This window comes from Scyliorhinus canicula, chromosome 3 (genome assembly GCF_902713615.1).
Source record: "Scyliorhinus canicula chromosome 3, sScyCan1.1, whole genome shotgun sequence".
NCBI classification, from domain to species: Eukaryota; Metazoa; Chordata; class Chondrichthyes; order Carcharhiniformes; family Scyliorhinidae; genus Scyliorhinus; species Scyliorhinus canicula.
The window spans coordinates 74,911,082-74,923,303 of NC_052148.1; the positions used below are offsets into that span (position 1 = coordinate 74,911,082).

General features: G+C 43.8%; 1 protein-coding gene across 2 annotated transcripts in view; it reads left to right on the plus strand.

Moving 5' to 3' along the window:
- LOC119962742 (myosin-IIIb) overlaps nucleotides 1–12,222 on the plus strand; it is a 236,855-nt gene that overhangs the window by 141,011 nt on the left and 83,622 nt on the right. For both annotated transcript variants that reach the window (XM_038790750.1, XM_038790751.1), the window contains one exon: nucleotides 3,389–3,502. In XM_038790750.1, coding sequence (XP_038646678.1) covers nucleotides 3,389–3,502 — 114 coding nt within the window. The remainder of the gene's footprint in view (nucleotides 1–3,388; nucleotides 3,503–12,222) is intronic.

The window sequence follows — 12,222 nt, forward strand, 5'->3', positions numbered from 1 at the left end:
TTAAGGTGAGCAGGCAGGTAAGTGGAGCTGAGTCCGCAAAAAGATCAGCCATGATCTTATTGAATAGCGGAGCAGGCTCGATGGGCCAGATGGCCTATTCCTGACCCTTGTTCTTATGTTCGTATGTTTATATGTTCTTATTTTCGTATATGTTTTTATATGTTCATATGTTCTTATTAATGATTAAATACTTGAAGGCAAAATTTGTTTTACAAGGGTGTACGTCCTTGAAGGAGTTTAACTTTATTGAATGGATTTTTATGAATGGTTTTTTTTAGAGTGAAGTCATGAGGGTAGCATGGTGGCGCAGTGGTTAGCACTGTTGTCTCACGGTGCCGAGATTCCAGGTTCAATCCCGGCTCTGGGTCACTGTCCATGTGGTGTTTGCACATTCTCTCCGTGTTTGCGTGGGTTTCGCCCCCACAACCCAAAGATGGGCAGGGTAGGTGGATTGGCCAAGTTAAATTGCCCCTTAATGGGAAAAAATAAAAGAGGTATTCTAAATTATAAAAAAAGAGTGAAGTCATGAACAGACAACTTTAATGTTATTTTATCTCACTTTGGCTCCTTAGATCTGTTCATGTTGGATACCCAATGGCACAATGGTTAGCATTGCTGCCTCTCAATGCCAGGGAGCCATGCTCAATTCCACCCTTGAGTCACTGTCTGTGTGGAGTTTGCACTTTATTCCTGTGTCTGTGTGTGTTTCCTCCGGGTGCTCTGGTTTCCTAACCTGTGCAGGTTAGGTGGATTGGCCATGCTAAATTGCCCCTTAGTGTCCAGGGACATGTGGGCTAAATGGTGTTACGGGGTTGCAGGAGTAAGGCCGCCGTGCAGATTCAATGGGCCCAGTGGCCTCCTTCTGCACTGTAGGGATTCTATGAGTGGGCAAGGGGGGTGTGAGTGCAAAGGATGGTGAGTTGACATGAGTGGGGACTAAATTGATACAGGGCCATAAATGGTCATGGTACATAGGTGGGAGGGGCATTTAGCCCAACTATCTGTTTCCTTTTCGCTAACTAATTCTCAATTCATGCTAATATATTAGCCCCTACACCATGAGCTCTTATTTTGTGTTGTAATCTTTGATATAGCACCTTATCAAATGCCTTTTGGAAAGCTAAGCAAATCACATCTACAGGTTCCCCTTTGTCAAGTTGCTTGCCGCTTCCTCAAAGAATGCTAATAAATTAGTTAAACAGTATCCCCTTTTCACAAAACCACGTTGATGCTGACTGATTGCATTAGGTTTTTTAAAAAAGATCCACCCCGGTATACAAAAGTAGAAATAGAACACCACTTTGCCCCGACAACCCCCCACCACCCACACCACAGCGATGCCACCTCTGGGTACTACCTGGACCAAATGGCTGGAATTGCATCAATTGACACCTTTGAAATGTTTGTCTGATTGGGCAGAGTTAGCTGAATTCTCAAAACTGGAATGTTTGATCTCATCGCTAGGCTGAAATTAGTCTCAAATATTAGCTTTAAACTAGGCGTCTGAATCCATGGGCCAGGATTCTCCAAAATGCCGGCTAAGTGTTGATGCCAGCCTAAACACCGGAGTGTTTCATGCCGGTGTCAACGGGCCCCTTGGCCCAGCGATTCAGTGGCCCACAGGGGGCCAGCACGGCACCGGAGCTGCCCTTCACTGCCGGCGCAGCTCCACTCATGGGTGCGACAGGCGTTTCCGCACCAGCGCATGCGCGTGGTGGCCGTTTCCTCGCCGCTGCCGCGCAACATGGCGGAGCCACACAGCGGGCCTGCGTGGAAGAAGGTAGGCACCCCCCCCCCCCGCCAGATCCCCGCACCTGCCGATTGGTAGCCCCCGATCACGGGCCTGGTCGTCGTGGAGGCCCCCCAGAGTCTGATCTCCCCGCCCCCCCACCAGGATGGCAACCGCAGGTCCGAGCTCCCCATCAGTGGTACCATATGCCGGCGGAATTCGGCGGAGAATTGCTGCAGGGTCTCTTTCAACAGCTCCCAACCGGCACCACGTCGACTGTGCGTGCGCGACTGCCGCCGATTCTCCGGTCGCATGAGAATCGCATCCCGGCGTCGGAGCGGCGTGGCGGGAATTTTCGGCGTCAACGCCGATTCTCCGACCTGCTGCGGGCTCGGAGAATCCAGGCCATGAGGTCCATTTCTGAAAGGTTTAAACTTTCAGCTGCGCTTGTGTGATATTTCCTGACACCCCACCGTATAATTTTCTTATCCTTTTTTCTCCATGTCTCCCGAAAGTAGTATTTTACACTGCAGTGGTACCACTAGCATTAAATGCCAGCAGCATAGTTTAGGAACTTGCACACCCCAGGCTATTATTTTCCATCTGTTCATTTATTGGGATAGAAAATCACCAGTGTAGGGGAGTGCAAATTCTTTTATGCAATCTTGGTGTGTATGAACTGTGCTGAAACAAAACAGTCCGTTGAATAGCCCCGTGGCCACCAACTACTTTCTGGTCCCTTTCTCGAGAGACAGTCTTGATCACTGAGTTTAGTTATTGGTATCACAGCCAGTAACTGTCCTATCCTGACTTCTTGCCCATGCATACTCACTTCTAACAGAAATTACCAGGTAAAAATCAGGGCTGGTAATCTTTTTATATTATACCCTTCAATAACCCCAGGAGTTATTGAAGTTCACTGACACCCTGCTGGTAAAAATATAGACGAGGGATTTTTTTTAAACTGGCATCTTGAGGTTGAAATTTGAAGCCTGCAATATTAGGTGGTGTAATCTCTTTAATCTAAACCATCAGAGCTGCTGTATTTGCATTTCATTGAATTTGTTTCATTTGCATACTGTTGATAGGTAAATTACAGTTCTGACTCAGTCAGCAAACAGAATTAGGTGTGGTTTTCTTTCATGGAAAGATTGGCTGGACTAGTCTAAGAAATTTAGTATTATGCACCTGATCGACAGGGTAAATGTAATTTTAGTTATATGTGACTCAGCCAGAAGATTTGTTGGTCAAAATTGACCTTTGTTCCTTTCCTTGATAAATTGATGGATGTTCTGGATTTTTTTTTAAAGTGCGTGCATGCAGACTTGTAGCAAGTTTAGAAACGTTGAAAATAATTAAGTTTCTTTACAAACCAAAGACAAGCTGTTAAAAAAATGATGTGGAGATGCCGGCGTTGGACTGGGGTGAGCACAGTAAGAAATCTTACAACACCAGGTTAAAGTCATGTTTGTTTCAAACACTAGCTTTCAGAGCACTGCACCTTTCTCAGGTGAATATTGAGATTGCAGCAGTGCTCCGAAAGCTAGTGTTTGAAACAAACATGTTGGACCTGGTGTTGTAAGACTTCTTACTGTTTAAAAAAAAATGTTTAGGAGCATATGTACAATATTTATGAATGTGTTTTATGTTCTGTTACAGGCCACTGATAGGGCTTTTGTGGACAAGATAAATAGTAGTTTCAAAGGGAATCCACACTTTAAAGTAGACCGAAGCCACAGTCCTGTATTTACTGTGATACATTATGCTGGAAAGGTAAGTGTTGTGTTTTCTTTCACATTGATGACCATACATCAATTGGAAATATTAATTAACTGCAGTAATATAATTTCACCAACAGCAAAAAACACATTAGTGCGATGTGTATATTTTCCTCTTGAATCATATGATATTGTTCTGGACATTAGCAAGCAGGAACTTTGTGTGTACTTATACCCAATGCTTTTTTTCCCCAATTAAGGGGCAATTTAGCATGACCAATTCACCTACTCTGCGCATAATTTTAGGTGGTTGGGGTGAGGCCCATGCAAACACAGGGAGAATGTGCAAACTCCACACGAACAGTAACCTGGGGCCGGGTTCGAATCCAGGTCCTTGGCGCCATGAGGCAGCAGTGCTAACCATCGTGTCACTGTGCTGCCCCCTTGTATGTACTTTTTAAAAAAAAGTTATTGATGAACATAAAGGCCATGGGCAGAGTTCAGCATGCATCTGACCATCATTTGGTGACACTATTGAATCTACCTCCACAGGGAAAAGCTACTACAGCTTCAAGTCCTGCAAGATGGTTCCTACTTTTCAGAACAAATATATCTCAATATAATATTAATGCGGGAAATATGTCATACAAACTGCCAGGAGCACTCGAGAATCTTGGTGTGTGGAATTGTTCGGACAGTGGGCGAGAAAAAGATTAGAATTCAAATATCAGTTTCAGCTATACAAAGAGTACAACACAGGAACAGGCCCTTTATCCCTTCAAGCCTGCGCCGAACATGATCCCTGTCTGAACTAAAGCCTCTGCACTTCCAGCGTCCCTATCCCTCTATTCCCATCCTATTCGTGTATTCGTCAAGATGCTTCTTAAACGTTGCTATCTTATCTGCTTCCACCACCTCCCCCAGCAGCGCATTCCAGGCACTCGCCATCCTCAGTGTAAAAAAACTTGCCTCGCATATCTCCTCTAAACTTTCCCCCTCACACCTTAAACCTATGTCCCCTAGTAATCGACTCTTCCAGTCTGGGAAAAATGTCTGACTATTCACTCTGTCCATTTATAAAGCTCTATCAGGTCACCCCTCAACCTCCGTTGTTCCAGTGAAAACAATCCGAGTTTACCTCTCGTCATAGTTAATTCGCTCCAGACCAGGCAACATCCTAGTAAACCTCTTCTGTACCCTCTCAAAAACATCCACATCCTTCTGGTAGCGTGGCGACCAGAATTGCATGCAAATTTCCGAGTGTGGCCTAACTAAGGTTCTGCACAGCTGCAGCACGACTTGCCAAATTTTATACTCCGTGCTCTGACTGATGAAGGCAAGCATGCCATACACTCTTTTGACTACCTTATCCACCTGCATTGCCACTTTCAGTGATCTGCGGACCTTGTAAGCCCAGATATCTCTGCCTGTCAATGCTGCTAAGGGTTCTGCCATTCCAACCTGTATTAGACCATCTAGATTTAGATTTATTGTCAGATGTACCGTAATACAGAGAAAAGTATTATTCTGCATAAAGTCCTGGCAGATCGTGGTGTATATGAAAAACATAGGACATACGATAAATACATAATGTAAATACATAGACATGGACATCGGGTGAAGCATTCAGAGTATAGTGCTACAACAGTAGAGAACATGTGTAGAGAGACCAGTTCAGTCCATAAAAGAGCCATTCAGGGGTCTGGTAAAAGTGGGGAAGAAGTTGTTTATAAATCTGTTAGTGCTTGTTCTGAGACTTTGTAACTTCTGCCCGATGGAAGAGAGAATAACCTGGGTGGGAGGGGTCTTTGATTGATTATGCTGCTCGCTTTCCCAAGACAGCAGGAGGTGCATGCGAGGCAGGTTCACGTGATGGACTGGGCTGTCCATCACTTGCCTCGCACGTCGCCTCTAAACTTTCCCCTCGCACCTTAAACCTATGTCCCCTAGTAATTGACTTCCAGTCTGGGAAAAACGTCTGACTGTTCACTCTGTCCATTTATAAAGCTCTATCAGGTCGCCCCTCAACCTCCGTTGTTCCAGTGAAAACAATCCGAGTTTACCTCTCCTCATAGCTATTACGCTCCAGACCAGGCAACATCCTAGTAAACTCTCTGTAGTTTCTTACGGTCTTGGGCCGAGTAGTTGCCATACCAGACTGTGATGCAGCCAGATGGGATGCTTTCTATGGTGCATCTGTAAAAATTGGTAAGAGTCAATGTGGTTATGCCAAATTTCCTTAGTTACCTGAGGCGGTGCTATTGTGCATTCTTGGTCGTAGCTTTGATCTGCCATTTCTCCGCTCAAGTCTCCAACCGATCTATATTCCGCTGTATCCTCTGACAACCCTCTTCACTATCCGCAACTCCACGAATCTTGGTGTCATCTGAAAACTTACTAAGCAGATCAGCTACATTTTCCTGCAAATCATTTATGTTTACTACGAACAACAAAGATCCCAGCACTGATCCCTGAGAAACACCACTAGTCACAGCTTTCCATTAGAAAAGCACCCTTCCACTGCTACCCTTTGTCTTCTATGACCGAGTCAGTTCTATATCCATCTTGCTAGCTCAACTCTGGACCTCTCCTTCACAAAACCGTGCTGCCCTTCACTCATAGGGCCACTTGTTTCCAAATGTGAGTACATCCTGTCTCTAAGAATCTTCTCCAATAATTTCCCCACTCAGGATGTGAATTGCGCTTTCACGTATCTGATCGTCAGTCCAGAAGTAAAACACTCGAACACGTCAGAATTGCGCTTTCACGTATCTGATCGTCAGTCCAGAAGTAAAACACTCGAACACGTCAGTAACGAATATTCGTTTATTTACGGCCGGGACAAATCTCTAAGCAGTCGGATAACTACCTTCGAGAAGTGCCAAAGTCCAAAATATGGACGGTATCTTTATACAATCACAGCTTAGGGGTGGTCACTTTAAATTCCTAGATACACCTATGATTTGGCAAGGATCCAGAACATGTACATATATGGAATTATTCTTCGAGGTCGGGAGGTTATTTTTGACATAATCATTAGCACAAGTCACTATCAATATTAATACAAAGGTTTTTGTATCCCATGGCCATATGGCTCAACTCACTCCAAAGACAGTCCCCCTTACATTTCAATGTTTAATTGTTCCAACTGGTCAAACGAGCTTAATTATGTTTATCTCTGCAATAAAGTAACGGTTCCCATTCATTCCATTCTTTGCCTTTTTGACCTCTCTGCTTTTACAGATACGGGTCAGAACATTAATTAGTACCAATGCCACACTCCCTATATTCCATCCCATAACCTTCTGACATCTTTGCTTTTACAGATACGGTCAGAACACACTCCCTTTATTTCATCCCTTGACCTGTTGACATCTCTTTCACAGAGCTTTTCAGAACTGTTATATTAACCCTATCAGCGAAGTTCCAAATGAAATCCACTTCTACAAGGACATAAAACTCAACGGCCTATAATTTCCGGGATGATCCCTGCTACCCTTGTTAAACAAAGGAATAAAATTGGCTATTGTCCAGTCCTCTGGGACCTCAACTGTAGCCAATGAGGATACAAAGATTTCCTTCCTTGCCTTCCACAATATTCTTGGGTAGATCCTATCGGACCCTGGGGTCTTATCTGCCTTAAAGCTTTTTAAGATGCCCAGCACCTTTTTGATATCGACATGACACACACTATCTACAAACCCATCCCTAGACTCATCATCCACCAAGTCATTCACTTTGATGAATACTGATGCAAAGTACTCATTTAGTACTTCATGCATTTCCTCTGGCTCCACGCGTAGATTCCCCCCTCCTGTCCTTGAGTGGGCCAACCCTTTCCTTGGCTACCCTCTTGCTCTTTATATATGTATAAAATATTTTGGGATTCTCCTTAATTCTGTTTGCCAAGGACTTTTCATTAAACCTTTCAGTTCCTGCCTATTATTATTGTAACTGGCATTCCCCCAATTTAGCATCTTTACCAGAGGGCTACTCTTCTCCTTATCCACGAGTGCTTTAAAACATACGGAATAATGATGACTGTTTTGTTTATTTGTTCATGGGCCGTTGGTGTCGCTGGCTTGGCCAGCATTTATTGCCCATCCCTAATTGTCCTTGTGGGGGCAGTTAAGAGTCAACCACATTGCTGTGGATCAGGAGTCACGTGTAGGCCAGACCAGGTAAGGACAGTAGATTTCCATCCCTAAAGGACATTAGTGAACCAGATGGGGTTTTACAACAATCAGCAATGGTTTCATGGTCATCGTTAGACTTTTTAATTCCAGATTTTTATTGAATTCAAATTTCACCACTTGCAGTGGCAGGTTTTGAACCTGGGTTCCCAGAGCATTATTGTTCCCGAAATGCTCCCCTACTGAAATTTTGACCACGGCCGTGCTCATTCCCCAAAACCAGGTCCAGTATGGACCCTTCCCGATTTATATATGCAAGCCAACGGGAAGCTTGTTTTCACTTTTTTTTGCGTGCCAGTGTCCTGTGAGATTGCTCATGCTGCAGGAAGGTGGTGCAGTGTCACGTTTTCCCCTCCAGTTCATTTTTGGACAACACGTTCCGTCGACACTGGATCTGTGCTGACAAGATTTTCTGAGACTAGGTCCTGTGTTGTTGATGCTTGTTGGTGTTTTTATGACCTGAGTGGAATGAATGAAGGAGAACCATCAGGCATCCCTCTCCAAGGAGATTAAAGGAATGAGCTACATTGTATTTATAATAGTGCCCATCACATCCTGGGAACTTTCCAAAGCATTTCACAGCCAAGTAATTACTTTTTAAGTATGGTCACAGTTATTATATCAGCTAACAGGGCAACCAATTTCCATCCAGCAAGGTCCCACTAACAGCAGGCATCCTGTTTTTGTATTGTTTGGAGAAATCCCTTCAAATAATGGGAGGGGACAGTTTATGTCCATTTGAGCAGTCAGATGGAACCTTGATTTAACATCTTGTCCAAAGGCAGCATCCTTTAAGTATTGACCTAGATTAATGTGCTCATGGAGTTAGGCTTCTGATTCTGATGGCTGTCCCCGAGCCAGACCTATAATGAGAAAGAGGGAGAGAGTACCAGATTGTTTAGGATGGCAGGCGAGAGGAGTGTCATATTGAATTGAGAAGGCAGAGGAGAACGAGTGCCAGAACAAACTCTGTGGGTTGGAGATGAGCGTGCCTCTGTTAAAATGTGAGGAGTTGGCTTGTTCCGGAGAAATTCATTTTTCAAGTATCACCATTATAAACAGACTGCCTGGTCATTTATCCCATTGCTGTCTGATGGCCTTTGCTGTGCACAAGTTGAATGCCACAAAATTTCCAAATTTATAACCGTGACTATGTTTCAATAACGCTTAACTGACTTTAGAATACCGTAAAGTCATGAAAGGGCAGCACGATAGCATAATGGTTAGCACTGTGGCTTCACAGCGCCAGGATCCCAGGTTCGATTCCCTGCTGGGGCACTGTCTGTGCGGCGTCTGCACGTCCTCCCTGTGTCTGTGTGTGTTTCCTCCGGGTGCTCCGATTTCCTCCCATAGTCCAAGGACGTACAGGTTAGGTGGATTGGCCATGCTAAATTGCCCTTAGTGTCCAAAAAGGTTAGGAGGGGTTATTGGGTTAGTGGGATATAGTGGAAGTGAGGGCTGAAGTGGGTCGGTGCAGACTCGATGGGCTCAATGGCCTCCTTCTGCACTGTATGTTCTATGTTCTAAAGAACAAAGTTAAAGTTCTTTCATTTCTGTGATCTTTATCTAGAAAGTGTAAAATGCCTTTGTGAGTTCATGTGGTGAGGGTCGGTTCTGCAAACAACTGTTGCAAACCGTTAGCAGAAAGACTGCAGTGGTTCAAATGATGTCCCAGTATTGATCGGACAGCTAAGAATGGATAGTAAATGCAGGCAGTTCAGCATTACCCAAATCCTGAGAATATTATTTGTGAAATAAAAAAGATCATGTTCCCACCCTTCCTGTTTAGGATAATTTTCTTTTTGTACCATAAAATGTTCAACCACTTAAACATTTTTTGATATGCCTATGGGCATTAAGTTGCTAATCTTGATTCCTGATCACAATTATATGGTTAGAACTGCACTCGGGCAGCACGGTGGCCTAGTGGTTAGCACAACCGCCTCACGGCGCTGAGGTCCCAGGTTCAATCCCGGCTCTGGGTCACTGTCCGTGTGGAGTTTGCACGTTCTCCCCGTGTCTGCGTGGGTTTCACCCCCACAACCCAAAAATGTGCAGAGTAGGTGGGTTGGCCACACTAAATTGCCCCTTAATTGGAAAAAATAATTGGCTAATCTAAATTTAAAAAAAAAAAAAAAAAAAGAACTGCACTCTGGGGCAGCATGGTGGCACAGTGGTTAGCATTGCTGTCTCACGGCGCAGGGGTTCCAGGTTCAATCCCGGCTCTGGGACACTGTCCATGTGGAGTTTGCACATTCTCCGCGTGTTTGCGTAGGTTTCGCCCCCACAACCTAAAGATATGCAGGGTAGGTGGATTGGTCACGCTAAATTGCCCCTTACTTGGAAAAAATGAATTGGGATGTCTAAATTTATTTTTTTTAAAAGAACTCTGATGTATAATGGATTCACCTTTTTGCTTCTGGCAAATTTTCTTTTCATGTTTACAATGAATACATACAAATTAGGAGCAGGAGTAGGCTATTCAACCCCTCGAGTCTACTCTGCCGCTTGATATCACGGCTGGTCTGATTGTGGCCTAAACTCCAGTTTCCAGTCTGCCCTGTATAACCTCTGACTCCCTTGCTAATAAAGAATATACCTAACTCAGTCTTGGAAATATACAATGACCCAGCCTCCACTGTTCTCTGGGGATGAGAATTCCTTAACTAATGACCATTAGAAAATAATGATTTCTCAACTTCATCTTAAATGGGTGCCCCTTTATTTTTAAACTGTGTCCATCAGGCCTACTATCTCCCACAAGGGGAAACATTTTAATGGTATCCACCATGTCAAGTTCTGTCAAGAACTTGGATGTTTTATTTTATTTTTAAAAATAAATTAAGAGTACCCAATTAATATTTTCCAATTAAGAGGCAATTTAGCGTGGCCAATCCACCTACCCTGCACATCTTTGGGTTGTGGGGGCGAAACCCACGCAAACACGGAGAGAATGTGCAAACTCCACACGGACAGTGACCCAGAGCCGGGATCAAACCTGGGACCTCGGTGCCGAGAGGCTGCAGGGCAAACCCACTGCGCCACCGTGCTGCCCCCACGTCCTGGGATTCATTGCACCTGCCATGCATTTGCCCCATCACTCAACTTGCCTAAATCGCATCTCTTATCCTCCTCACAGCTCACCATCCCACCCAGCTATATGTCATTTGCAAACTTGGAGATATTACATATAGTTCCCTCATCTAAATCATTAATATATATTGTAAATGGCTGGGTTCCAAGCATTGATCCCTACGGTACTCCACTAGTCACTGCCTTCCATTTGGAAAAATACCAGTTTATTCCTCCTTTTTGCTTCCTGTCTGCCAACCAGTTATCTATTCATCTCAATCCTACCCCCTAATTCTATGCGCTTTAATTTTACTTGCTAATTTCTTATGTGGGACTTTGTCAAAAGCCTTCTGAAAGTCCAAATAAACCACATCTACTAGCCCCCTTGTCAATTCTACTAGTTGCATCCTCGAAGAATTCCAGTAGATTTGTCAAGCATGATTTCCCCTTCACAAATCCATGCTGTCTCTGTCTGATCTTGCCACTGTTTTCCAAGTGCTCTGCTATTAAATCTTTTATAATGTACTCTAGCATTATCCCACTACTGAATCAGGCTGATTGGTCTATAATTCCCTGTTTTCTCTCTAACTCCCTTTCTAAATAGTGGGGTGACATTAGCTATCCTCCAATCTGTAGGAACTGTTCCCGAGTCTATAGAATCTTGGAAGATGACCACCAATGCATCCACTATTTCTAGGGCCACTTCTGTAAGTACTCTGGGATGTAGAATAGCAGGTACTGGGGATTTATTGTCCTTCAATCCCATCAGTGTTTCCAACACCATTTGCTTACTAATACTGATTTCCTTCAGTTCCTCCCTCTCTAAATTGTGAGTTCTCCTATATTTTTGATATGTTATTTGTCCTTTGTGATGACAGAACCAAAGTATGTATTTAGTTGATCAGCCATTTCTTTGTTCTCCATTATAAATTCTTCTGTTTCTGACTGTAAGACTACACTTATCTTCACCAATCTTTTTATCTTCACATACCTATAGATGTGTATGCAAAGGTAACTTAACCCTTCAGGGATTGTGGCTGGAATCTTCCAATCATTTAAAATTCTCTTTTATGTTCCCTGTAAACTTACTCGTGTCCAATTTTTCCATTAATAAATCCCTTTGTCCTCCTTTGCTGAATTCTAAATTGCTCTCAATCCTCAGGTCTGCTATTTTCAGGCAGCATGGTGACAGTGGTTAGCACTGCTGCCTCATGGCACTGAGGACCTGGGTTCAAATCCCGGCCCTGGGTCACTGTCCTTGTGGTGGTTGCTTATTCTCCCTGTGTTTGCAAGGGCTTCACCCCCACAACCCAAAGATGTGCAGGGTAGGTGAATTGGCCATGCTAAATTACCCCTTAATTGGGGAAAATATATAATTGACTACTTAAAAGAAAAAAAAAGGTCTGCTATTTTCTTCCTTGGATCTGATACTATCTCTAATTTCCCTTATAAACCATGGTTTGGCCACCTTCAAGGTTTTATTTTTGTGCCATACAGGAAGGAATAATTG